Source organism: Dipodomys merriami, unplaced genomic scaffold (assembly GCF_024711535.1).
Source record: "Dipodomys merriami isolate MVZ:Mamm:240054 unplaced genomic scaffold, mDipMer1.0.p SCAF_55, whole genome shotgun sequence".
Lineage (NCBI taxonomy): Eukaryota > Metazoa > Chordata > Mammalia > Rodentia > Heteromyidae > Dipodomys > Dipodomys merriami.
The window spans coordinates 6,682,587-6,709,940 of NW_027206124.1; the positions used below are offsets into that span (position 1 = coordinate 6,682,587).

Sequence of the window (27,354 nt, forward strand, 5' to 3'; positions counted from 1 at the left end):
CCCGCGGGGCGGCGCCCGCGGGGCGGCCGAGCCCGCACGCCGGCGCCGCCCCCACCGCCCCGTACGCGCCCTGCGCGCCTCGCAGCCCGCGCGCCCCCGCAGCCCCACGCCCCGAGCCGGCCTCCGGCCCGGGCGCCCCACGCCCCGCCGCCCGCGCCCCGGGGCTGCACCAGGCGCGCCGCCCGTTGCCCGGGGCGACCGCGGGACGCCGGCCCGGGCCGCTGGGGGCGGGAGCGGCGGGGTGCGCGGCGCGGGGCCCGGCTCAGGTGAGCTCCGCCCCCCTGGAACTCCGCGGGTTCTCCGCGGACCGAACAGACCCGCGCCCCGCCCGGGCGCGCCCGGGGACCCGAGCCCCAGAGCCGCCCCGAGGCCCGCGCCCCAAACTCCGCAGCCGCCCGACCGGGGCGGGCGGGGTCCCCCGCGGGCCCCCCGGCGCCCAGCGGGTCCCCGGACTGGCCGCTCACCCCCGCGCCCCACCTCCTCCCCGCAGGGCTCCGGGGCCCCAAGGTCAAAGCGCGGGCACCCGGCATGGAGCCGGGCGAGAGGAAGCCGCCGTCCGCCCCGCCGGATGGAGACGGGAAAGAAGAAAACAGTCCGTACCGCGCCGCCCCGTCCACGGCGGGCTGGGGGCGGCGGGCGTGCTGCTCCGGGGTCAGGGTCAGGGCGGCCCGGGTGGGTGGGTGGGAGCCCGCCCGCCCGCAGCCGAGGCGGGCTCACCGGAGGTAGAGGTCTGGACCTGGACCGACGGCCGATGGCGGGCCCTGGGGGGCAGCCCCCCCCTGCCCCACCAGCCCCCCCCGCGTTCCCGGTCCTTCTCCCCCCCCCCCGTCCCCTCGCGCCCCCCCCCCCCCGTCCCCGGTAGCCCGTGTCCAGGACCCGGGTCAGTGGTGGCGGTTCCCGAACAGCAGCCCTCTGCCCCCACTCAGCGCCGTCCCGGCCGCCCGGGAGAGCTGGGCCCAGCGGGCAGCGCTGCCCTTTAGCAGGGGGAGCTCGGGGACTTCAGCCCCACGACTGGAAAAAGTGGCTCAGGCCCGTGATTCTAGCTCCTCGGGAGGCTGAGATGTGAGGGCTGTGGTTCAAAGCCAGCCCGGTGGGAAAGGCCGGAGGTTCTTACCTCCAGTTTATCCGAAAAGCTGGAAGTGGAGCTGTGGATCGAGTGGTAGAACGTCAGCCTTGAGCAAAGATCAGGGACAGTGCCGGGCCCGAGTTCAAGCCCCAGGACAGCCCCCACACACACATACACGTCATTTTGTGACTGTCTGCACTTTCCTTTTTTTATATGTAGTTTCTTTGAGTTTAAATTCACTCTTTTCTTTTCGAGTTCTTGGGATGGAATCATAATGCAGTGTTATTATTTATGCTTTATTGTTTTCTTTCTCTCTCTCCTGCCCCTGTCCTGGGAGTTGAACTTGTGTCAGGTACTTTTAACAGGGGAACCACACTCCCAGACCTTTTTTGCTCTATTTCTTTTGGAAGGAAACTGGCCGTGCATTCATACCCTGTGTTTATGCTTCTGAGTGTTGGCACAGCCATTTGTTCACATGTGCCTTGAGATTTCTTTTTACCCAGGCCGCCCTCAAACCTCAGTCCACTGATCTCCACCTCCCAAGTAGATGGGACTACGTGTGGAGCCTCTGTGTACAGCTTGTGCTGGTTGTGTTTTAGAGTGGGCTTCACTGTGTACAGCTTGTTTAGATTGTTTTAGATTGGGGCCTCACATCCTGCCCAGGTGTGTGCTTAGGCACACTTAGGTGTGAAGTCTGTTTTAGGCTGGGGTGACAAGTCCACATTACTAGGCCCAGCTTCCTTCACTGAGACCAAGTCTTGCCGACGTTAGTGTCTGGGGCCGGCCTGGAACCTCCATTCTTCTAATATCAGCCTTCCACAATGCTTGGGTGACACACATGCCACCATGCCCATCTATCAGTTAAGAAGGGGTCTTGTGAGCTTTTCTGCTTGGGCTGGCCTCAAACTTCAATCCTCAGCCTCCCATATCTAGGATTACAGGTGTGAGCTACGCATACTAGGTTCCAATTCTAACGCCTGTGGATAGTGCTTTCTGTATGCTATCTTAAGAGTTTTTGCCCAAATTTTTGTTATGGTACTTCCTTTCTATGTGTTCTGCTAGGTTAGTATGGTTTTGACATCAAAATCATTTCTGAGCTTGTCCTCAGGTAACCATTAAGACATAGACAAAGAGGCCTAGCTCTGTCCTCTTTTGGCCTGGTGGCCACAGACTTCCCGTGGCAGAGCCTCAGGAGTCACAGGTGGCAGGACTGAGCTGAGCTGGTTTCTCCTACAACATAGGGATTCTTTGGGGTGAGCATGGTGTGGGGGCATATGAACATTTCTAGCTGGGCTGATTGAGAGGCGCAGGAAATGGGCAGTGACAGAGATGGCAGGTGCGAGGATTCCACATGTAGGTCTGAAAGGAGAAGGCGTGGCCACGCTGATCCAGAGCCGCCTGGAGGGAAGAGGTGTGTGACTGCAGGAGGGCCTGGACCTGAATGAACTGGGCTTGGCCAAGACCTGCAGTCACGCCCCCGAGGCAGGGTAGAAGGGCTGGAGCAGTGTGGAGGGCTGGGGCTCTGCCAGCAACGTTTAGTGCCAGTGAGGGTCCTGGTGGAAGGGCCAGAGAATTGTGGAGAGGTGGGGCACTGATGAGACCCAAGGACTGCCCGACAAGGGTCTGAGTGTCATCATTTAGGGTTTGGAGGCTTTCCTCTCTTGACCCCCGCTCTTTTTCTGCAGAATTAAAACGAGGAATTCTCCAAGACTCTTCTTCTTCCCCCAAACTGGACAGATACAAAATAGCAAGACAATTAACGGAAAAAGCCATCAAGGTAAATGCCATTTGGGACTCAATGAGATGGCGATGCCTTTTATAAATGGAAATGTGTTTGGGATTCGGAGAGTGTCGGCTGGCCCGTTCCCTCCTCCCACGTGAGCCCAAGGCCTGTGTCCCCCCAGCTTTGCATGGATGCTCCCCTGTCTGGCCATGCTGGGGAGAGATACACCCCTCCCTCTCTCTGTTAATCCTGTTGGGAAAGAAGGTCCTGGGCGAGGACAGTCCCTTGGTTGCCCCAGAACCCCTTGGGCCAGCTCCCCAGGCCGCTGCCCCTTCAGGGGGACCAGGAACAGGATGCCAGGCAGAGCCTTTGCCCTCAGGGGAGAAGAGGAGCAGTGAATGGTGCAGAGCTGCTCTGGTTAGGCAGGGCCTTCCCCTTCTCTGCTCCAGAATATTCTTCCTGAGGACTGGGGGAGAGAAGGAAGATGCTGGGATTCTGTAAGCATCTGCATTGTGAGGGCCAAGACGGTGGGCGATGTTGCATGAGTAGCCTTCATAGAGTGTCCATCTTGGGTGCCAGAGGGTGGGGCGGGACAGGGTGGCCATACCAAACACACCAGTGCAGGCCAGTGAATGAAAGCATCCTCTTCAGCTGAGGTTCTGAGGCACAATGGGGCGCACTGTGCACCGCTTGGAAGCACAGAGTGCCACAGGCCCACACACCCAGAGATGGCAATAGGACTTGTGTAAACATCATGATAAAGACCTTACCATTCCCGGAGAAACTCCCACCAGCCTCCAGCAAGGAGCCCCCTTTCCGCCCTATCGTTTGATGAAAAACGTCTTTTTCCCCTACTCTAACCAACATTTATTTTATGCTAAACTTATTCCCGTGCCATCAGTCTTTGTTTATTCAGCTGCTTCTGGGATTACCTTTTTCTTCTGCCCGGCCTCTTCTGGCTTAGGAACAGTCTGCTCCTCTGCAGGAAGGATCTTCTGTGTAGGAAGGATCTTCTGTGTGTGGCAGGGGGAGCTCATGGATGGGTTCATCCTTCCGTGAGCTCTGCAAGCTCAGCCGTGCATCGTGGGTGCTTTGTCCACCTGTGTGTGTTTAGTGACCAGGGAATCTGCGTCTAAGCCCTTCAGTTCTGCATGACTCTCTACATTCTTAAGCATGTGCGGCGGAAATTCAGCACTCTGTAGGCCGCTGACGCATGTCCAGCCCCACTGCCTGCACACACCTGCCAATTCCACCATTGCAATGCCAGAGTGGCACACATGCTTCTTTAACGAGACATCTTTCAGATACTTGGTTGCTTTTCAGATATGCATACCCTTGATGGCCTGGGCTGTTTCTCTAGTGTTCTTAAAGTGAACACAAAGATTCAAACCTCTTGACTTGCATGATTTTGTGGGGTTTTCTGGGTCTAAAGAGTAGTGAACCATTTTCACAGGTCACGCAGGCCACTTACAAGAAGAAATAAACGTCTTTTTTAAATACTTACATTATGGATTAGTCTGTTCAGCAGGTCTGCTTTTTTGTTTGTTTTTGTCAGTTGTGGGGCCTGAACTCTGGGCCTGGGCACTGTCCCTCAGCTCTTCAACTCAAGGCTAGTGCTCTACCACTTGAGCCACAGCACTACTTTTGGCTTTTTTCTGTTTATGTGGTGCTGAGGAATCGAACCCAGGGCATCATGCATCATGCGCTCTACCACTGAGCCACCTTCCCAGCCCCTGCTTGTTTTTGCTTCATATAATTGATTAATAAGTGTATAGAATATATCTTTCTGGTGAATGTTTTAAATTAGGAAATGATTTATTTACTTTCATAATGCTTATTTGTCCCAAAGAATATTTTGTCTTATATGTGTATCCTTTTATTTTCTAACCTATCTGTAAGTTAATTTTTTTAATGATCTCTTATAAACAAAGCAGAATGAACTTTTAAACACAAATAGGCAGTCTGACACCCTAATGTGTGTGTGTGTGTGTGTGTGTGTGTGTGTGTGTGTGTGTGTGTGGTGTAATGACATGATTCCGGCCCCACCATAGATGCGCACAGAGCAGCTCCTGTCCCCCACCAGGCACACACGTGTGTGTGTGTGTGTGTGTGTGTGTGTGTGTGTGCGCGCGTGCGCACACGTCTGCCTGCTCTGGCCACCTCTCTGAGAAGGTGTGCTGCCCTGCCACGTTGCAGTCTTCATTCTGCTCCAGAAACATGTCCCTTCACCCTCCAGCTCCTGGGTTGAAACATGCTCTGCTGTTGTAGGAAAAGAAGATTTTTTCCATCTACGGACATTACCCTGTGATCCGGGCTGCACTGCGGAAGAAGGGCTGGGTGGAGAAGAAGTTCCACTTCCTGCCCAAGGCCCTTCAGAGTTCCGAGGATGACGGGGCCCTGGGTAGAGTATCCGAGGGGCCTTGTCTGTGCAGGACGGTCCTCGTCCTGGGGCTGGTGGTATCTCCACCTGCTGGAGCCAGTCTGCATGTCCTTCCTACCCTACACGCCCATCTCAGACATCCATGCAGTAGGCAAGGCCACCCTGGGGCTGATCACTCCTTGGTCACCGCTTGCCTACGCTCCACCCTGGCAACCCCTCCTCCACATCCACCTCCCCCACACCCCTCCCCCACATCCAGCTTCTCCAGTCCACTCTTCCACATCCACCTCCCCAGTCCACTCCTCCACTTCGATCTTCCCTAGTCCACTCCTCCATGTCCACTTCCCTCAGTCCACTCCTCCATTTCGACCTCCCCCAGTCCACTCCCCCACGTCCAGCTCCCCCATGTCCACTTCCCCCACTCCCCTCCTCTGTGTCTAGATCCCCATGTCCAGTCCCCCAGGTTCAGCTTCTTCAGTCTGCTCATGTTTTGTTTGCAGATAACAAAGGTACTGTGATCAAAGAAAACCAGGACATGGTGGTGGAGAGAACAGATGACATCCACGAGGTGATGGTAGGTTCCGTGGCCAGGGCAGGGTCAAGCAGGACTGGGGATTGGGTCTGTGGGAATGTAGGCCAGAGCACATGTTTCCTGAACTTGTTCAAGCCCTGGCACCCACAGTCACACTAACAGGACACATCTCCTGTGGATGTGGAAGACCGATAGGTGCTCTGTGGGTGTCCACAGCTGCTGTGCTTGCAGGACAAGGGCAGACAGCCTGGCCCATGAGCATATGGGGTCCCCAGGAACTCAGCAGATAGGATACCTAGGCTGGCTTGGTACCCAGCCTGGCTCTTCTATGACTCTATCCCACACCCACCTCCATAAAGACGAGCAAAAGTGAGCCTGGGAATGTGGCTCAGTGGTAGAGTGCTCCTCAGTACCACATACCCAGAAAAAGCTGGGAGTGGTGCTGTGGCTCAAGTGGTAGAGTACAAGCCTTGAGCAAAAGAAGCTCAGCCACAGTGCCCAGGCCCTGAGTTCAAGCCCCAAGACTGGCATAAATAAATACAGGAGAAAATTTTAGCCACAGTGAGGTGGACAAGGCATTTGTCATAACAGGAACTCCTAACTACTAGTGGCCAGGGTCAGGGGATCTCAGGTCCTGGCCAGCCTGGACAAAAACAAAGTTCATGAGACTCCGCGACTCCGTGTTGGCGAGTGGCTGCTCCCCCCCCCGCCCCCCGCCCCGGCAGGCAGCCTCAGGAGCACGTGGTGTGGGCCTGAGGGACACCTGAGGGAGGCTGCCACACTGCAGTCCACCGTCTGGTTAAACGCGGCTGGGCCTCAACCACCCGGTATTAGTGGGCTCTGGATATGGGATGCTGATAGAGGTTTCTTCTTGCCAGTCTAGGTTGGTAAAGAACGAGATGCCATATCTTCTCTGGACTATCAAAAGGGACGTCATTGACTACCACAGCCTGAACGGTGACCAGATGCTGAACCACTACGGGAAGACAGCGTCGTTCACCACGAAGGTGGGCCTGGGGCTTGGTTAACAGCAGCAAGGGCAGAGCAGACGCCTGGGCCTGTGGAAGTGTGGCTTCTGAATGTTGGTTTACTGCTTGGAGAGCCATGTGGGATGGCCAACCTCAGTCTCCCCAGGACCCCACACACCTCCTGCTGGCTGATCACTCTGCCCTTTCCCAGAGGCCTAGAATCCTAGGGCACCCTGTACCATTCTCTGTGTCCCTGGGTGGTCCTGGGATCAGGGAAGCCCCTGTCTCAGAGCACACCAGCCAAGCCAAAGAGGCCCCAGGGGGCTGGCCACGGCTAGTCCACGGGCAGGGTGGTGTGGGACTGCCCACGGTGGCCCTGATGCGCTGCTCCCTCTGGAGATTGGGCTGTGTGTCAACATGCGGAGCCTGCCGTGGTACGTCCAAGCGAACCCCGACTCCTTCTTCCCACGCTGCTATGGCCTCTGCACTGAGAGCGAGAAGCAGGAATTCTTGGGTGAGTGACTGAGGCTTGAAGCCCCCTCCCATCTGGCAAGGACTTCTGGTCCACCTAGCAAGGATAGTCCAGAAACTTCCTTGGACATTATTGGAATGGTGGGCAACAAGTGACCCCTGAGGCTGATGGAGACTGGAGCTGGAGCCGCTGTCTCTGCTGCTGCAGTGAGGCTGCCCCAGAGCCTGGCTCTGCAGGGTGTGCAGCTTGTTCTGCCTGTTTGCTGGACAGTTGCAGGCTGGCCCCTGGGGCACTGGAGGACTTGGCCACCAGAGCGTAGAGGGTGTCCAGTGCCCCTGAGATGGAGGTGGGAGATGTCACTGGGAAGATTCCCGGCCTTGCTGAAAATAGTCCATGGAATGCCCTGAGGACAGCGGGCCAGGGCGGGGCCTGGGCTGGAGGGAGGAGCCCCAGGGAAGGGGCCTGCTTCTGTGCAGCCCCGGCAGGCTGGGCCTCCCATCTGGGAGCCCGTGTGGCCCTGCTTCGACCCCAGTCCCCAGCTCCAGAGGGGCAGAGGGGGCCGAGGCCTCGCTGTCCTTCCAGACGACTTCCGGCGCACGGTGGCTTCCAGCATTCTCAAGTGGGTCGTCAGCCACCAGAACCTCAGCAGGGCCAGGGCCAGGAGCAGGAAGGAGGAGTCCAAGACCAGCGACCCCAGCATCAAGAAAGGTGGGGAGCGGGCAGGGCAGGCCTGTGGGGCCCAGCTGCCCGGCTCAGCCACTCCCCAGAGCACCCTGGGTTTGATTATCACAAGCCCACGCCCTGTTTGGGCTGTGAGCCTAGGCCCCGCTACATACAGCCCCGTTCGTAGGGCTGAGGCAGAGCTGAGGACCCCACACAACGCAGCAGGGTTTTTCTTACTGTATAGAATACTCTGGATAGCATTCCTTTATTTGATGTGAATATTCCTACCAGACTGTGGTTTTTCTCTCCAGTCTCTTTTAACAATGACTTAAACACAGAAGATAATTTTAACTTAGTCTAATTTATTAATAATTGATTTCATGGAACAAGCCTTTGGTGGTGTATCTACAAAAGTCAATGAAAGCCAGGCACGGGTGGCAAACTCCTGTAATCCTAGCTGCTCAGGAAGCTGAGATAGGAGTCTCTTAGGAAAGTCCATGAGACTCTCCAGTTAAGCACCAAAAAAAATGCAGAAGTGGAATTGTAGCTCAAGTGGTAAAGTGCTAGTCTTGAGCATAAAAGCTCAGGGACAGTACCCAGGCTGAGTTCAAGCCCCAGGACTAGCTCCCCAAAAAAATCAACAAAAAATGTGTGAGATCTGAAGATCACGGTTCAAAGTGAGCCCGGGCAAGAAAAGCCCTGAAACTCTTATCTCCTGGTGGTTTTTTTCCTTTTTTTTTTTTTTCCTACCGGTTTTGTAATCTTCCAATTCCATTTGAATGTGTGAGCCCTCTGAAGTTAATTGTTTTAGAGTGTGGTTTTTGCATATCACAGCCAGTTGCACAGGTATCATAGGTGGAAAAGACTTGCTTTGCTCCTTTGCCCATTTTGTTTGTTTGGCAGAGGTGCCCTCAGTGGGCTTCTGAGGCTCCTTTCTGGGCTCCGCTCTGTTCCTTGCATCTTAATCAGGGCTGCCAGACTTATTTACAAGTCCTGATGCCCTCCAGCTTTGCTCTTGGATACTGAGTTGACTGTTCTTCACTTTGGCTTTTCCATGTAACTTTAGAATCTGTTCATTGGTGGCACAAGTTAACTTTCTGTAGTTTTGGATAGGACTATGTCTAGGCAAGGTAGGGCAGAGTTGACACCTTGATAACACGGAGTCCTTCCTGTCTGTTTACACAAAATATGAAAACATGGAATCCTTCCTGTCCTGGAGATGAAATTTGGTAATAGTCAGGCCTTCTTGTCCATCCACGTACCCGGAACAAGTCTCATGTCTCCATTTGTTTAGGTCTTCAGTACTCTTTACCAATATTGTGATTTTCCTCATATAGATCATATATAACTATCTATCTATCTATCTAGTTATTTCATTTTGGGCAGTGTTAATGTAAGTGGAATTCTTTTTTTACTTAAATTGCTCATTTACTGCCATGTAAGAAGGTGGTGGGCTATTATTTCTAGAAGTTTGTTTAGTTCTTTTGGGTTTTCTGCATAGACAGTTGTCATCTGTCAATAAATATAGTTTTTTTTCCTTCCCAAATTGTGTACCTTCCCTTATCTTTCTGCATTAGCTAAACTTTCCAGTGTAGTGTTGAAAGGCATTGTGAGATGAAACCCTAACCTTTGTCTGGTAAAAGGCAGATTTGCAGAAAGGCTGCTGGCCCCTCACCCTTCTGTGGATGATGCAGAAAATCTTTATTACGTGGAGGAAATCCTCTTCTGTTCCTGGTATATGGAGCGTTCTTATCATGATGAGGGTTAAATTGACAAGTGCCTTTTGTGTATCTGATCATGTAATTTCTTCCGTAGCTCATTGGTGTGATTTGTTAGTTGAAGTTAGATTTGTTCCTTGGGCTTGCTGTCACCGATGTGTCGGAGGAGGAGTCACATGGGCTGGAATAGTAAACAAATTAGGTTTATTACTCAAGATCCAGAGAGCAGAGGGCAGCTCACCCTGCGGGCTCACTGGGAGGCGTGTGGCGTTCCGAGTGGTGTTCTGCGTGCTCAAGGGTGAGCTGGAAGAAAGGGACGCAGAGCCTTCCCTGAGGTGCAGTTCTGGAGACCAGGCCGGACTGGTAAATTTGAAGGAAATACGAGGCTGGCCATTTCCCAGTTCTCTTATTTATTTCTAGCTTAAGTCCATTGTGGTCTGCGGGTATCTGTAGTATCAGGTTCATCAAGCCAAAAGCAGAAGCAAGGTGGTTTGTGGTTCAGATGTCTGAAACACAAACAGGAACTGGATGGAGACTGCCAGCATGTGTAGGTGTGGGGTGTCAAGCCAGCCCTAGGACAACAGATGAGAGCGAGCATGCATAGCCGCAGGACTCGCATCAGAGTAGCACGTAGTCCCAGGAGTCTGGAAGCCTGGTGTTAGAGTCCGCAGTCTCCTCCCCGTGAGAGGCGGAGCTGCGGAGTGCTGGTCACCGCCCTGCACAGCCGGCAGAGGGTCACCTGGGCAGGGAACGGCTCTCCCTGTGACCTGGGCACACTCCAGAACCTGTGCTGGGTTTCAGATCCTGAGAACACTGACAACAGGTTCCTGGGCCTCCCGGGCCAGCTGGTGGACGCGGCGTGCCGGGTGTGCCAGGCCTACCTGGGGCAGCTGGAGCACGAGGACATCGACGATGTGGAGGAGGGCTCCGAGAACCTCTCCGAGGCCGAGTGGAACGACCTGATCCAGCAGTACTACTCCCTGGTCCAGTACGGCACGGCCCGGGGGGGGGGGGACTGGGGGGAGGGAGGGCTGGGGGTCGGGAGCGGCAGAGCAGGGCGGTTCTCCCCCACCCCCTCCCCCCCGCAGTGGGGGGGGGCAGCCAGCGCCCCTGGTGGCAAAATGCCCCCAGTGTGAGGGTGCCTGCGTGACTGCGGGGGGGGGGGGTCCTGCCAAGTCCAGGGCACCTGCGCTGTCCACCCCTCCTGGCCCCGGGGAGGGGTGACACCCTCCAGCCCGGGCTCTCTCGTCTTGCTTTCAGTGGTAATGCCTTCATCTCTGACTCGAGAAGCTACTTCTCACAGTGCCAGACTCTGCTGAGTAGAATCACCTCTGTGAACCCCCAGACAGAGATCGATGGGTTTCGGAACATCTGGATCATCAAGCCAGCGGCCAAGTCCCGGGGCCGAGGTGAGTCCCCAGCACCTTCTCAGTGCTGAGGCAAGTGTGCTCTCCACTATGTCCACTTCCAAAGCTCGTGGGGAAGGAAGCAGAGCTGAACACCAAGGCTGCCTGGGGCCCGGCCCCACCCGGCCCTGTCAGGCCATGCTAGAGGCGTGGTCTTCTCAGCATGCACCTGCATAGTGCTTACCTGGGCCTTGTCTTTTCTGTTAGCATCTCTGGGCAGCAGAGGTGTTGCTGAGTTAAATCGCACGCACCGTGGCTTTCCTTTGTAACATCACAGTTGGACCATTGACAGGCGTGTTTTGGCCTCTGGATGGATGGAGGGCTTTGACGTCAGCAGCGCAGCTCCTATTCCGCAGGTCCACTGTAGAACTCTCTTGTGCAGAAAGGGCTCTAGATGGGCACTGGTGGCCTACACCTGTAATCCTGGCCACAAAGGAGCTGAGAACTGTGGATCACAGTTCAAAGTCAGCCTCAAACAGAAAAGTCCATAAGACTCTTACCTCCAATTAACCAGAAAAAAAAAAAAAATGGAGGCATGGCTCCAATGATAGAGCCCTATCCTTGAGCAAAAGGCCAAATGAGAGTGCAAGGCCCTGACTTCAAGCCCAGTACCAGCACAAAAGAGAGAAGGGGGGAGGAGGGAGAAGAGGAGGAGGAGGAGAAGGAAGGTAGGAAGGAAGGAAGGAAGGAAGGAAGGAAGGAAGGAAGGAAGGAAGGAAGGAAGGAAAAAGGAAAGAAAACCACGTTCTATCATGGCAGCAGATGCTAAACACCTATGAATTCTTGTCTGTGGTATTATTACCAGTCTATTTGGATTTTCTGCCTTTTCACCTCAAATTGCAGCCCTGACTATGATTTTTCCTGATAGGGTATATGTATTTCCTAATCTGGTTCCTATCTCCAAAGAGATAACTTCTAGTTGCATTTGTTTTTCAATTTTCTGTGAGGGATTTTTTTTCTTTTGGAAATACTGAGGTTTGAACTCAGGACCTTGTGCTGTCCAGTCAGATTAGTTGAGCTACATCCACTTCCAAACCTCATGGGGAAAATCTCCCCCTTTATCTATGACTTAAATGCTAAACTCATTTATTCCAGGAATAAATACTTAAGAGCTATGAAACTTCCTCTGACTTAAGCTGTAACCTCTTTTTACACGATGTTGTTTTCCTTAATATTTAGATAGAATTTTAGTTTGGATATTCTGCTTGCCTCTTAAGTTACTGTATTCCAAAGAGTTTTCAAATTTCACAAGTGATTTTCATGTGATTTTCAAGTAGTATTTATTTATTTATTTATTTATTTATTTATTTATTTATTTATTTTGCCAGTCCTGGGTCTTCAACTCAGGGCCTGGGCACTGTGCCTGAACATCCTTTTGCTCAAGACTAGCACTCTAGCTGGCAGCGATGGCTCACACCTATAATCCTAACTACTTAGGAAGCTGAGATCTGAGGATCAAGGTTCAAGCCAATCTGGGAAGGAAAGTCCATGAGACTTTTTTTTTTTTGGTTGTAGGGCTTGAACTCTGGGCCTGAGCGCTATCCCTCAGCTCTTTAGCTCAAGGTGAACACTCTACCACTTGAGCTACAGCGCCACTTCCGGTTTTCTAGTGGTTTATTGGAGATAGGAGTCTCACAGTCTTTCCTGCCCGGGCTGGCTTTGAACCGAGATCCTCAGATCTCAGCCTCCTGAGTAGCTAGGATTACAGGCGTGAGCCACCAGCGCCCAGCTCCTTAAGACTCTTATCTCCAATTAACCACCAGGAGACCAGAAATGGCACTGTGGCTCAAGTGGTAGAGCACTTGCCTTGATCCGAAAAGTGCAGGGACAGCTCCAGGCCCAGAGTTGAAGCCCCACGACTGACAAAAAGAAAAAATAAAGACTAGCACTCTACCACTTGAGCCACAGCACCACTCCTGGCTTTCTCTGTGTATGTGATACTAAGGAATTGAACCCAGGGCTTCATGCATGCTAGGCAAGCACTCTACCACTGAGCCACCTTCCCAGCCCTTGAGTTGTCTTTATTAATATTATTTTATTACACTCTTTCCTGGACATGTGTTTGACCCACCCTCCCCTGGCACCCTACAGACCCTCAGGACTTTTCTTCTGCTCTCACCCTACCTGCCTAGGGCTGGGCTCCCCCTCGGCCCCCGCCCTGTGTCTGTGTCTGTCCACAAGAGCCTCTGTCTCCTCCCAACCACCTGTAGTCCCTTCCCTCCTGCTGCAGATGCCTGTGCCCCAACGATGCCCCACAGACATCTCAGACCTGCCTCTCAGACCCAGTACACCTGTCTGCTGGGACTGCCTGCATCCTTTCCTCTCCCTGGAGGCCATGGGCAGGACCAGGGTGACCTGCAGCACTTCGTTGCAGTGTTCCAAGCATTCCTCTCAGGCAAGATCACAACCTCATATAACCAAAGAAGTGAACTCAGCAGGCCCTGCAGGTGGAGCCTGCCTCCAGCCCGTACCAGTCAGCATTGTCCAGATGGCGCCCCAGATCTCAGCGACTCTAACAGATACAGTTTACCGGTCACCCGTGTGTGCTATCTGTCCACTGCAGAGTGGTCTGTGCGGATGGCAGAGGTGATCTACCATCAGGGCCTCCATCTTGTGGTCCCATTCTCCGAGAGTCTTGCTTGCATTCAGTGCTGTGTCCCTCGGCAGAGCATGAAACTCCAGCTATGTGTCCCTGCTCCTCCCAAGTCCTGCAGCCTAACCTTCTGGACAGGAGCGGAAATGGAGAACCTGCCTTCAACTAGAGGACAGCCCAGGGGAAACCTTGGTGCCCCCATCCTGCCCTCCCATTCGCACAGTCACTCTCTAGCTGTCACTGGAGCAAAGGCCCCTGCCAACGTGGCTCCTGTCCCCTTATTCACTCACCGCTGGGGGCAACGTCTCGGGCCAAAGCCTGGGCTGCGTTCCGTGTATCTCCTGGTTCTGGGTCCTCTAGGTATGAGGCAGGCCTGAGGTAGGATAACCGGCAGAGGCCGGCACCAGCCATAGCCCTGCTCACCGAGTGCGGCCTGGCGTGCCGCCTGCGGCCTCCGCGTCGGCCTCCACAGCATGACCTGTGCCACCCGTGCCGAGCCCCCCTCTCCCTCTTGCAGACATAGTGTGCATGGACCGCGTGGAGAGCATCCTGGAGTTGGTGGCTACGGAGCACACGGCCACCAAAGACAACAAGTGGGTGGTGCAGAAGTACATCGAGACGCCGCTGCTCATCTACGACACCAAGTTTGACATCCGGCAGTGGTTCCTGGTCACTGACTGGAACCCCCTGACCATCTGGTTCTACAAGGAGAGCTACTTGCGCTTTTCCACACAGCGCTTCTCCCTGGACAACCTGGACAGGTCAGTGGGCTCCAGGGGTGTGCATGGGGGACCAGCTGGTCACTACTCCGTGCACTTGAGATCAGCACCACCACCACGGCACCAGCTCCCCAAGGCCATCTGGGGTCAGACACTCAGGACAAGGTGTCTAGGATGGACAAACCTCACATGTCCTCCTGCAGACACACAGGGAGACCCTGGGTTGCAGCCTCGGCCATGAGCTGAGATTCCTTCCAGCCTCTCCCCAGGGCACCCAAAAATCGGGCTAGGACCAGAGGTAGCCCTGGGACCTTTGCAGGAAAGGCAGTAAAGATGTTGTCCAGCAGATTCTGCTGGAAAGCAGCCATGTCTGGAGTGACACCTGCTAGGCCACACAGGTGGATGAGCGAGGTGTTGGAGCCCTGTGCAGTAGACCTCTGGGTCTATTGTACAGTTGGTACCAGTGACTCATGAGTGTAATCCTAGCTACCCTGAGTGCTGAGACCTGGAGGGTGTACTTCAAAGCTAGCCCAGCCAGGAAACTCCATGTTGAGATGGTATCTTTATTTTTTATGTATGTATGTATATATGGATGGATGGACATATGTCAGTTGTAGAGTTTGAACTCAGAGCCTGGGCACCGTCCCTGAGCTCTTTTGCTGAAGGCTAGTGCTCTACCACACTAAGCCACAGCACCTGGCCACTGGGAGACACACATTCTGTCCCCTCAGTCTGGTGGATGTGTCCTGGCTGCCCTTGGGTGTGGCACAGGTCTTGTCTCATGAATGAAGGGCTCACTCTATTCAGTGGGGGCCTGGGAACACTGCCACCAGCCGTGATCACCCATCCCAGGGCCTTCGTGGTCTGGCCTGCCTCCCTCCTGTTACTAGCCCCAGGCCCCGCTGACTGTGGGACCCTGCCATGGCTAGTTTTTGAGTGGTTAATTGGATATGAGTCTTATGGAGACTTTTTTTTTTGGGGGGGGGGTCTGGTCATGGGGCCTGAACTCTAGGCCTGGGCGCTGTCCCTCAGCTCTTCAGCTCAAGGCTAGCGCTCTACCACTTGAGCCACAGCGCCACTTCCAGCTTTTTTGTTATGTGGTGCTGAGGAATCGAACCCAGGGCCTCATGCATGCAAGGCAAGCGCTCTACCACTGAGCCACCTTCCCAGCCCTTATGGAGACTTTTTTACCTGGGCTGGCTTCAAACTGGAATCCTCAGATCTCAGCCTCCTGAGTAGCTAGGATTATAGGCATGAGCCACTGGTGCCCAGCCTGAGACTCTTTTTTTTTTTTTTTTTTTTAATAATTTTATTTATTTTTTTATTTTTATTTTTTATTTTTGTCGGTCGTGGGGCTTGAACTCTGGGCCTGGGCGCTGTTCCTCAGCTCTTCAGCTCAAGGCGAGCGCTCTACCACTTGAGCTACAGCGCCACTTCCCAGCCTGAGACTCTTATTAACGAGCAAAAAAAAAAACTGGCATGGAGGCATAGCTCAACTGTTAACAGTCTAGCAGTGAGCAAAACAAGCTAAGCAAGAGTGTGAAGCCCCTGAGTTTGAGGTCCATTATAGGCGAAAAATAAGGGGGCTGGTGCCTTTATTGGCATGTGCGGTGAGAAAGCAGGCTCAGGAAGGTTGTTCTAAGGGAGCCCTACCAGTGGGAGGTCCCGGGCGGTGGGCGTCTGCTGGGTGCTCCTAGTGCTGTCAGAGTAGCTGAGGGGCCCAAGACTGCCGATCACAGAGCCAGCACCACTCAGTCCTGCCAGGCCAGGCATTGGTTCCCTGGGACAGGCTGGGCAGGGCGGCAGGCTGCCCACAGTGGGATGGTGGCTAGTGCCCGCAGGCCTCACAGGCCTGCTTCCCGCAGTGCCATCCATTTGTGCAACAACTCCATCCAGCGGCGGCTGAAGAATGACAAGGAACGCAGCCCGCTACTGCCCGGGCACAACATGTGGACCAGCTCCCGCTTCCAGGAGTACCTGCAGAAGAGGGGCCGCGGGGCCGCGTGGGGCAGCATTATCTACCCATCCATGAAGAAGGCCATCACCAACGCCATGCGGGTAGCCCAGGACCACGTGGAGCCCCGGAAGAACAGCTTCGAGCTCTATGGTGCTGATTTCATTCTCGGGCGAGACTTCAAGCCCTGGCTGATCGAGATCAACTCCAGCCCCACCATGCACCCATCCACGCCTGTCACGGCCCAGCTCTGCGCCCAGGTGCAGGAGGACACCATCAAGGTCGTTGTGGACCGAAAGCTGGACAGAAACTGTGACATCGGCAACTTTGAGCTTCTGTGGAGACAAGTGAGTGCCAGTCCCCCAAGTGGCCTGTCCTCGTGGGGCCAGGAGGCCCTCACTATGACCACCTCTGCTTCCTGGCCTCTGGGAGACACGCATTCTGCCCCCTAGGTCTGGTGGATGTGTCCTGGCTGCACTCAGGTGTGGCACAGGCCTGGCCCACCTTGTCTGTGTGAATGAAGGGCTCTCTCTATTCAGTGGGGGCCTGGGAACACTGCCACCAGCCATGGGCATCCATCCCAGGGCCTTCGTGGTCCAGCCTCCCTCCCTCCTCTTACCCCTGACTGGGGCCCCCGGCCGCTGACTGTGCCCAGCAGGTGGGACCCTGTCCTGAGTGGGCTGGAGGCCCACTAACCCCCCCGCCCGGCCTAGGGGAGTGTTCTCCCCCATACCTGGGTCTCCTTTAGTGGCCTCTTTGGAAGACATCCACAGGGCTGAGCCAAAAGATGAGCCCTGCCCTGCAGATCAGGCCCTGTGTCCAGGACGGCTATGCTGTCTGAAAGAAGCACCCTGCAGCCGGCCGAGCAGTCAGGAAGCCTGGCCGAGGCCGATCTCAGACCCCAGGTCTGGACGGCAGAGCTCTGGAGAGGGCACAGCGGTCCCTGAGCATGGGACCCATGAGGGCCTGTGAGCTCCCTGAGGGTTTGTGCCAGGCCACAGTTGCCCATCCCCGAGTCAGGGGACCCTAACCTGCGCCTCCTCTTCCAGCCTGTGGTGGAGCTGCCCCCCTTCAGCGGGTCCGACCTCTACGTGGAAGGAATCAGTATGAGCAAAGCCAAGAAGTCAATGCCCCACCTCACCACTTTCAACTTAGACTTGCTCTCAGAGGCACAGACTCTGAAGGTGCAGGGCTTGTGGCCCAGGCCAGACTCAGTGGGGGCATTGGCCTGCACAGCCCCGCAGGAGGAGTGGAAACGGGAGACTACCAGGGTTTCCCCCAGCTGGACCACGCTGGTGCCGAAGTCAGCTGAGAGGAGCTGCCACGCGAGGTCCATCCACGCGCTCCCTGCCTGTAACCCCCCACGAGCAGAGAGCAAGTCCTCCAAGAGTAGCCTGGCCAAAGCCCAGCCCACCAAACCCTTGGACCCAAACTTACTGAGTGTGCATTCTCTGGTGCCTGTGCTGCAGACGATGAGGACGGTGGAGAACGCCCTGTCTCAGCCTACCAAAGCACCAGGTGAGGGCGCGGCCGTCTGTGGCGGGGCCCTGGGGTCGTGTTCGGTGGGAGCTGCTGGCTGTCTCCACCTGGGAGGAGGAGGCCAGGGCTTGGGGTCCCCTGCAGTCTGGTGCACCGTGGGGTCCTGCGGCACAGTCTGGTGCGCCTCTCCACAGGGCTCACCCCGGTGTATGTGGGGGACTCTGAGCCGCGCTAAGAGTGAGGTGGCAGGGAAGCCCTGCACTTGCATTGTTTCCTGCAGGTTCTGATGACACTAATGCATTTGTGGCACTGGAGGGGGCGACTGGGCCCTGCTGGTAGCCTGGGGCGGCCCCTGGGGCCGGCTCTGCCTCGATGCAGTCCCCCTCCCCGTGCACTCTTGTCTGCCTATCTCTGACTGTCTCTCCCCTCCACCCCCACCAATCTGGTCCTGCACAGCCGCCTTTCCCTCAGACCTGTTTTCCCTTGGGTGGTAAGAGCTCCTGTCTTGGTCACTGTATCCCCAAGGCCTGGTGCACAGCAGGTGTTGGGCTCTGAGAGCTTCCCGCTGACCTCTTCCTGGGGAAAATCAGCAGACCACGTGGCTCTGCCATGGCCATGTCTGAAGTACCTGTAGCCGCGTTGCCTGGTCCATGACTTCTCCTCCCTCATCTCCAAGCCCCCCTCCCTCAAGGGCCATGGTGCCATTTCCACATCTCTACAGTGACTATTACCACTGTGTTTGCCCACCTTCTGCTGACCAACCCTCCCTAACTCTCTCCTTTACAACACCAACATGTTTCAGCTTCCTGATATTCATTTTGTTAAACTTCAAAGGAGTTATACCATTGCAACTCTCCTGAAACAAGAGGTTTATTTCTCATTGTCCTAACGGGGGCTGAAACCGAATGTCAGAGGCCTGTGCTCATCTTGGGGTTCAGAGGAGAATCCCCCAGTGACCACCACTGCTCCCTGGTGGCTGGTGGTGGCATCACGCCAGGGTCCATCTGTCACATGCATTTCCCTCTGTCACTGTGTTCAGAGCTCCCTTTTAAGAGGCCCACCCTCCTCAATCATGTCCTCGTTGATTGGTTACATCAGCAAAAAAAAGAGGGGAAAAGCTGTTTTCAAATAAGGAAAGTTCTAGTAGGTGTGAATTTGGGGGGACACTGTCCACTTTACCAGTTGCAAGTACAGTCCACGGGCTGTGCTGATTTGCACCCTGACCAGCACCAAGCAGGTGGTTGATGCTCCCACAATGGCTTCACTGAGGGCTGACAGACGCCCTGCTCCACCGCGTCCCTCTCCCTTCACAAGCTAATGGAAACCAGTGATATTCAGACACGTATCAGCCACTCAGTGGGGAGCACCTGCCTGATTCTTCGGCTGTCCATAGATGCGTCTCACAGGGTCTCATTCTTCTTCATTTCAGCATTATCTATTCTGGACTCTTCCTTTTTGTTGCATTGTATTACAAACGCCATCTCCTATCCTTGACTGGTCTTTTTGCTTTTTTTTTTTCTTCCAGTTCTGGGGCTTGAACTCCAGTCCTGGGTGCTGTTCCTGAGCTTCTTTGGTTCAAAGCTAGTGCTCTACTGCTTGAGCCAAAGGTCCACTTCTGGCTTATTCTGAATATTTTATTGGAGATGAGTCTCATGCACTTTCCTGCCCTCAGATCTCAGCCTCCTGAGTAGCTAGGATGACAGGCACGTGAGCCACCGGTACTGGGCTGTCTTTTTACTTCTTTATGATGTCTTTTTAGAAAAAGAAATGTCAGTTTTCATGCTTTTTTTTTTTTTGTCGGTCATGGGGCTTGAACTCTGGGCCTGGGCGCTGTCCCTCAGCTCTTCAGCTCAAGGCAAGCGCTCTACCACTTGAGCCACAGCGCCACTTCCGGTTTTCTGGTGGTTTATTGGAGATAGGAGTCTCACAGTCTCTCCTGCCCGGGCTGGCTTTGAACCTCGATCATCAGATCTCAGCCTCCTGAGTAGCTACGATTACAGGCGTGAGCCACCAGCGCCCGGCTTCGTGCTTTCTTTTTGTTGCCAATACCTTCTTATGTATTCGAAATTAGTCTGTAGTCCATGTCTAGTTGTCTGAAGACTTTGGTCCTGTTGGTCTGCTATTTTTGCCAGCACTTGCACATGTTTTATTATGAACTGCTTGCTTTCTTTAGTAGTGGTGAGGACTATTTGCACACCTTCTTGAGCGCCAATGGGCATCTGGGGTGGCCGTTCCCGCAGTGCCACGCCCCCCTCGTGTGCACAGTGGACAGTCCCCTCTAGGGCAGGGTGGGGTCCACGCTGGTCGGCAGTGGGCGGGGTTCTTGCAGGGCGGGGCTGGGGGTGTGGTGGGCGGGGCCTATGCCGGATGGGGCGGGTTCTCGCGGGCCAGGAGAGGTCCATGCCGGCCCTCAGCGCCCCTCTCCCCGCAGTGCTGCCGCGGGACCTGCGAGCGCCCTGCCTGGTGTGCCGAAGCTCGCTGCCGCCTGCCGGGCCCTGCAAGCGCTGCCGCTCCTTCTGCGCCTCGGTGCTGCAGGGCGCCTCCTTCGTGCCACTCGGCAACGGGCAGCCGGGCAGCCCGTGGAGCCCGTGACCAGGACCTGGACCGGGGCCGGACCGGGACCGGACCGAGGCGAGCCAGGCCCCCGCGGCCCCAGAGCGAGGCTCTGGGAAACCTACGCATAGATGAGGGACCTTGTATACAGAGCTATTTTAGAGAGATTGCACTTGTCCCTACAGTGTTTCTTCAGGAGCCCCGGCCCCGCCCCTCCGCAGGCCCCGCCCTTCCGGCTCCGCCCCACCCGCAGGGCCGGCCACACCCCTCCCCGGCTCCGCCCCTGTCAGGTCCACAGCCCGCCCCCCCCCCCGTCCTTCCAGCTCCGCCCCCTCCCCGCAGGGCGCCCCTCCCCGTCGCAGCCACGCCCCTCCCCTGGCTCCCCGCGGGGCCTCCCCGGTCACCACCACGCCAGCCCGGGTGGCTGTGCTGGTCAGCGTCCTTGGCTCCCGGGGGGACGGAGGGCCGCCTCGGGCTTCCGGCCGGCTGTGGTTCGTGGGCACGGTGGGACCGGAGGCCGCCAAGGCTGGGCGGCCTACGGGCTAGCCACTGCCCCGGGCAGGACGGGCGGCTGGCCTCGGGTTCGCCGGGGGCCGCCCGTGCTCACGAGTGGGAAGCGTGGTCCCTAGTGGCGCAGCGCGGGCGGGACGCTCGCCATCGGGTGCGTCCTCTGGGGCCAGCGAGTGCCCCCGCTGCGGCCTCGGTGTGAACGCCAGTGGGCTGGGCGCCCGCGAGGGGCCCGCGCAGCCCTGGCGCTGCCCGCCGCTCGGCCTCCGGCCTCCAGAACCCTGAGCCAAATAAACCTTGTTCTCTCCGTGGCCCTGTGCGTGGTGTGCAGCTGCAGACACAAGAAAGGGTGCGCACCGGGCCCGCACCTGCCACCGGGCCCGCACCTGCCCCCGGGCCCGCACCCCGCTGTGCGAGACCAAGCCACGGCCCCTGTGAGGGGGGGAGAGGGGGCACTGGCCCCTATTTGCTGCTTTGCTGGCAGTGCAGGGGGAGTCCCGGTAACCAGGCGGGAGCCTGGAGGTCCCAGCCCAGCCAGTGCCGATGGGAGCTGCAGGGGGCTCTGGGCCTCATGGGGGGAGGCTGGACAGGGGCTGGACACCGGCTCGGCTGGCAGCAGGGGGTGTCCCCAACCCCCAGCGACACGGAACTTGGGTCCCCTCCTCCCCTGCTTCCGGGAGGCTCAGCATGTTTCTGGGATTTTCTCCTGTCTTGGCTGGCTTCTGCTCTGGACCCACCTTGCCACCTGGCCTGGGAGCAGCACTGCCCTCCACATTTGGGGGTGTTCTCCTGGAATTCCAGGCAGAGCCTCAGATCTTAGACTCAAGCTCAGCCCTGGGACCTGGGTTCTCAGTCATACAATCCTCCCCAAAGTCCCAGCTTTCCATGACCCCCAGCATGGCCCCGAGGCCTCCAAGAGCCAGAGACAGGTCCATGACAAATGTCAGGATAGAAACCAACAGACCCATCGTCCTGCATCCCTCCAGCAGAAGTCTGGACTCTATACCTCATGCCACCACCGTTCTCATCCAGGGACTGTTGATCACATGTCATTGCAGGCCAACACACAGCACAGTAACTGTCCTGGGCATATGGGTTCCTATGGCCCTGAGACCCCATAAGGGCTCCCGAGAAGCCCCACATCTCAGACCACCCACGAATGCCTGCCTTCTCACCTGGGCCACTCTGCAGACCTTCAAGTCCCAGCCAAGCCCCAGGGCTGTCCCCACTCCCAGCGCCCTTTGTGGGTGTGCTCAGACAGGACAGGGCCATCTGAGGATAATGGCAGCTGGTAATGGGGCTGTCAGGCCTGTCTCACTTTGGACACCCCATGTCACACCTCCACCTCCTCCAGGAGGCTCAGTCACACAGCCTCCTACACCCAAGTTTCTGTTCTTGACTCCTGGGCCAGACAGGGCTGCCCCAGGGCTGCATGGGACCCCCCCTCTGCCACACGTCCTAGGACCCCTGCCTGGAGGCAGGGCGTGAGGAGGGTGAGGGAGTGCGACTCCCTCCTGGCAGGTGTGGACCCCCTGCCTCGACTGCCCCACAGATTAGGGATTTATGCCTCTGGCCTTCCCGCAACCTCCACAGCCACCAGACAAGGGCGGCCCTGGCCAGGGCGCGCGGGTGCCGCCACCTAGCGACAGAAGTGCTCCGCGCTCGGTTCTGTGCTCACACCACCACCACCTCCCTGTTTGGTCTGAGACCACTTCCGGGGCCCACAGCCCCCCCCAGTGCAGGACCGCCAGCCCCCCCCCCCAGTGCAGGACCGCCAGCCCCCCAGTCCAGGGCCCCAGAGGCGGAGGGGGGCAGAGGGGATGAAGGGGGGCAGAGGGTGCCCAGGGAGCTGGGCTGCATGGGGCCACTGCACAGCCAGGGCTGTCGAGGTGGGGGCAGCCGGGGACAACCTGCGAGCTCCGCTGGCAGCAGCCGTTGCCTGCTCAGCCAAGTGCGCAGCCTGCCCTGCTCACCTGGGCTTCCCGGTGCGGCCACCCTTCCCGACCGTACATGCACATGCGGTGCAGAGGAGCTGTGGGTGTAGAGGTGCTGAGGGCACAGAGGAGGAGCTGAGGGCGCAGAGGAGGAGCTGAGGGTGCAGAGGAGCTGAGGGTGCAGGGGAGGAGCTGGGGTGCAGAGGAGGAGCTGAGGGTGCAGGGGAGGAGCTGAGGGTGTAGGGGATCAGCTGAGGGTGCAGGGGAGGAGCTGAGGATGCAGAGGAGCTGAGGGTGCAGGGGAGGAGCTGAGGGTGCAGAGGAGGAACTGAGGGTGCAGAGGAGCTGAGGGTGTAGGGGAGGAGCTGAAGGCGCAGAGGAGGAGCTGAGGGTACAGAGGAGCTGAGGGTGTAGGGGAGGAGCTGAGGGTGCAGAGGAGGAGCTGAGGGCGCAGAGGAGCTGAGGGTGTAGGGGAGGAGCTGAGGGTGCGGAGGAGGAGCTGAGGGCTTAGAGGAGGAGCTGAGGGCGCAGAGGAGGAGCTGAGGGCGCAGAGGAGGAGCTGAGGGTGCGGAGGAGGAGCTGAGGGTGCAGGAGAGGAGCTGAGGGTGCAGGGGAGGAGCTGAGGGTGCAGGGGAGGAGCTGAGGGTGTAGGGGAGGAGCTGAGGGTGCAGGGGAGGAGCTGAGGGTGCAGGGGAGGAGCTGAGGGTGCAGAGGAGGAGCTGAGGACGCAGAGGAGGAGCTGAGGGTGCAGAGGAGGAGCTGAGGACGCAGAGGAGGAGCTGAGGGCACAGAGGAGCTGAGGGTGTAGGGGAGGAGCTGAGGGTGCAGAGGAGGAGCTGAGGGCACAGAGGAGCTGAGGGTGTAGGGGAGGAGCTGAGGGCGCAGAGCATGGCTCTGGACCAGTGGCCCTGTCCCACTGCACTTGACAACTCCAAGCTCACTTTCAAAGACTGTATTTTTCTTTTTCTTTCTTTTTTTTTTTTTTTTTTTTTTTTTGTCGGTCGTGGAGCTTGAACTCTGGGCCTGGGCACTGTCCCTCAGCTCTTCAGCTCAAGGTGAGCGCTCTACCACTTGAGCTACAGCACCACTTCCGGTTTTCTGGTGGTTTATTGAAGATAGGAGTCTCACGGTCTCTTCTGCCGGGGCTGGCTTTGAACCGCGATCCTCAGATCTCAGCCTCCTGAGTAGCTAGGATTACAGGCGTGAGGCACCAGCGCCCGGCTGTATTTTTCTTATCTGAAGTTTTCCTCTGGTTTTTTTTAGTTATTGCTATCTGTAGTAGTTGTTCCCAGGGGTTTCTATTTGACAGGTCAGTTTGTGCATACAATGCATCTTGATTGACTTCACCCTTCATCCTTCTCCCCTCTGGTCCTGTGTGCCTTCTGTTTGTTTGCTGGGTGAAAAGCTACTTTTCTGTATTTGCACTACTGTTATATCATTTCTGCAAATGATGGTTGCACAGTTTATAATAGCTCTTTGAAGTCCTCAGTCAGGCTAGGTGCTGGTGGCTCACCTGTAACTCTACCTACTAAGAAGGCTGAGATCACAGTTCAAAGCCAGCCCTGGCAGGAAAGTCCATGAGACTCTTTTCTCCAATAAACCACTAGAAAACCGGAAGTGGTGCTGTGGCTTAATCAATACAGTGCTTGCCTTGAGCTGGAGAGTGCACGGACAGTGCCCAGGCCCAGAGTTCAAGCTCCACGACCAACAACAACAACAAAAGCTGGAAGTGGAGCTATAGCTAAGTGGCACAAACAGCACTTGAGTCCTGAGTTCAAGTCCCAGTACACACACACACACACACATACACACACACACACACACACACACACACACACACACACACACACACCCTTAATCAGTTAACTCAGACAGCTACCTCTTCAAGTCCATCACTGATGTCTGCTGATAGTTGGCATTTTCACATTTTTCATATGCCAACTGGCTCCTGTTTCTTTTTAGGGAATTTTGAGTATTATGAATCTCCCTATGGAGAAAGGTGATATTAGTGTTTCAGTCTCCCGTGAGCTGTGGCTTCAATGCCAACTCTGCACCCTCAGCTCCTCCTCTAAGCCCTCAGCTCCTCCTCTAAGCCCTCAGCTCCTCCTCTGCGCCCTCAGCTCCTCCTCTGTGCTCTCAGCTCCTCCTCTAAGCCCTCAGCTCCTCTGCGCCCTCAGCTCCTCCTCTGCACCCTCAGCTCCTCCTCTGCGCCCTCAGCTCCTCTGCGCCCTCAGCTCCTCCTCTTGCGCCCTCAGCTCCTCCTCTGCGCTCTCAGCTCCTCCTCTGCACCCTCAGCTCCTCCTCTGCACCCTCAGCTCCTCCTCTGCGCCCTCAGCTCCTCCTCTGCACCCTCAGCTCCTCCTCTGCACCCTCAGCTCCTCCTCTGCATCCTCAGCTCCTCCTCTAAGCCCTCAGCTCCTCCTCTAAGCCCTCAGCTCCTCCTCTGCACTCTCAGCTCCTCCTCTGCGCCCTCAGCTCCTCCTCTGCACCCTCAGCTCCTCCTCTGCGCCCTCAGCTCCTCCTCTGTGCCCTCAGCTCCTCCTCTGCGTCCTCAGCTCCTCCTCTGCACCCTCAGCTCCTCCTCTGTGCCCTCAGCTCCTCCTCTGCACCCTCAGCTCCTCCTCTGTGCTCTCAGCTCCTCCTCTGCACCCTCAGCTCCTCCTCTGTGCTCTCAGCTCCTCTTCTGCGCCCTCAGCTCCTCCTCTGCACCCTCAGCTCCTCCTCTGTGCTCTCAGCTCCTCTTCTGCGCCCTCAGCTCCTCCTCTGCACCCTCAGCTCCTCCTCTGCGCCCTCAGCTCCTCCTCTGCACCCTCAGCTCCTCCTCTGCGCCCTCAGCTCCTCCTCTGCACCCTCAGCTCCTCCTCTGTGCTCTCAGCTCCTCTTCTGCGCCCTCAGCTCCTCCTCTGCACCCTCAGCTCCTCCTCTGTGCTCTCAGCTCCTCCTCTGCACCCTCAGCTCCTCCTCTGTGCTCTCAGCTCCTCCTCTGTGCCCTCAGCTCCTCCTCTAAGCCCTCAGCTCCTCCTCTAAGCCCTCAGCTCCTCCTCTGCACCCTCAGCTCCTCCTCTGCGCCCTCAGCTCCTCCTCTAAGCCCTCAGCTCCTCTGTGCTCTCAGCTCCTCCTCTGCACCCTCAGCTCCTCCTCTGTGCTCTCAGCTCCTCCTCTGCGCCCTCAGCTCCTCCTCTAAGCCCTCAGCTCCTCCTCTGCGCCCTCAGCTTCTCCTCTGTGCTCTCAGCATCTCCTCTGCACCCTCAGCTCCTCCTCTGCGCCCTCAGCTCCTCCTCTGCACCCTCAGCTCCTCCTCTGTGCCCTCAGCTCCTCCTCTGCGCCCTCAGCTCCTCCTCTGCGCCCTCAGCTCCTCCTCTGCGCCCTCAGCTCCTCCTCTGCACCCTCAGCTCCTCCCCTGCACCCTCAGCTCCTCTGCACCCTCAGCTCCTCCTCTGCGCCCTCAGCTCCTCCTCTGCACCCTCAGCTCCTCCTCTGCGCCCTCAGCTCCTCCTCTGCACCCTCAGCTCCTCCTCTGTGCCCTCAGCTCCTCCTCTGCGCCCTCAGCTCCTCCTCTGCGCCCTCTTTGCTCAGGACCGGCCAGTGTACAGCGTGCAGGACCTGAGCAGGTGTATCTGGGTGTTAGGTACACTGTCAGGTATTTGCTGAGCTAATTAGCATCAGAACCCCTCCCACACACACCCAGATTAGGGTGTATCAAGTTCAAAACTTGAAACTTTTCTCCAGGCTTCTTCCTGTTATTCTTTTTGGTACTTTCCATTCACCTAGAGTTCCTTTTTCCTGCAACCGAAACCAAACACTCCTGCATTTGTGACACATCTGAAACCAAATGGAGGGAGGATGTGAGAGAAAGACAACTGAAGACCAAAAACTCCAGGACCAGAAAACCAACAAAACCCCAACTCCAGCCGGGCACAGGTGGCTCACACCTGTCATCCTAGCTACTCAGGAGGCTGAGATCTGAGGATCACGGTTCAAAGCTAGCCTGGCAGGAAAGTGCAACACACTTTTTTTTTTTAATTTAATTTTTTGTCAGTCATGGGGCTTGAACTCTGGGCCCTTTAGCTCAAGGCTTGCGCTCTACCATTTGAGCCATAGCACCACTTCTGGCTTTTTTCTGCTTATGTGGTGCTGAGGAATTGAACCCAGGGTCTCATGCATGCAAGGCAAGCGCTCTTCCACTGAGCCACCTTCCCAGCCCCCATGAATACATTTTCTTAAAAAGACCAGCCCTTGCAAAATGTGAGCAGGACCCCATCCAATGATGTGAGCATGCTGGTGTGGGCCCACAGTGTCAGTAAGAGGACTGTAGTCTGAAGCTGGCCCTAGGTAGAAAGCAAGAGACCCTCCTTGAAAAATAAGGCTGAAAATGGTCTGGAGACCTAGCTCAAGTGGTAGAGCACCTGCCTTGTGTTCAAACTCTAGGAAAGGTAAAACATTTGATGAGATGTTTCAAAAGAGGAGATATAAGCAGCCTTAATCTCAGGAAAAGATGCTTGCTATTGTTTGCTAATAGAAATTCCCAAATTGGGGGCTGGGAAGGTGGCTCAGTGGTAGAGCGCTAGCCTTGAGCTGAAGAGCTGAGGGACAGCGCCCAGGCCCAGAGTTCAGGCCCCACGACCGGACCCAAACAAACAAACAAAAATTCCCAAATTGAAACCACATCACTTTACCCAGAGTAGGA

General features: G+C 56.4%; 1 protein-coding gene across 3 annotated transcripts; it reads left to right on the top strand.

Moving 5' to 3' along the window:
* The first annotated feature begins 165 nt into the window (after positions 1-165).
* Ttll8 (tubulin tyrosine ligase like 8) lies at positions 166-21,034 on the top strand. Of its 3 annotated transcripts, XM_069999800.1 has the most exons (14): positions 166-266; positions 491-592; positions 2,752-2,843; positions 5,058-5,190; positions 5,670-5,743; positions 6,580-6,708; positions 7,069-7,183; positions 7,724-7,849; positions 10,324-10,510; positions 10,783-10,931; positions 14,039-14,282; positions 16,106-16,541; positions 17,244-17,712; positions 20,105-21,034. In XM_069999800.1, exons 2-14 carry the CDS (start codon positions 529-531, stop codon positions 20,263-20,265), a joined length of 2,379 nt encoding a protein of 792 aa, XP_069855901.1. In that variant the 5' UTR covers positions 166-266; positions 491-528; the 3' UTR covers positions 20,266-21,034. The 3 variants fall into 3 exon arrangements, with proteins under 3 accessions (XP_069855901.1, XP_069855902.1, XP_069855900.1); XM_069999801.1 differs by lacking the exon at positions 491-592; XM_069999799.1 differs by lacking the exons at positions 166-266; positions 491-592; positions 2,752-2,843; positions 5,058-5,190 and having other exon boundaries at positions 5,673-5,743; positions 6,585-6,708.
* Positions 21,035-27,354: the final 6,320 nt, after the last annotated feature.

Bases quoted from the DNA above. Each gene is read 5' to 3' on its own strand.
- Ttll8 (XM_069999800.1), top strand. From the start codon at position 529: ATGGAGCCGGGCGAGAGGAAGCCGCCGTCCGCCCCGCCGGATGGAGAC. The intron at 7,850-10,323 runs GTGGGGAGCGGG...GCTGGGTTTCAG, and splicing joins CGACCCCAGCATCAAGAAAG to ATCCTGAGAACACTGACAAC. The intron at 10,511-10,782 runs GTACGGCACGGC...TCTTGCTTTCAG, and splicing joins CAGTACTACTCCCTGGTCCA to TGGTAATGCCTTCATCTCTG.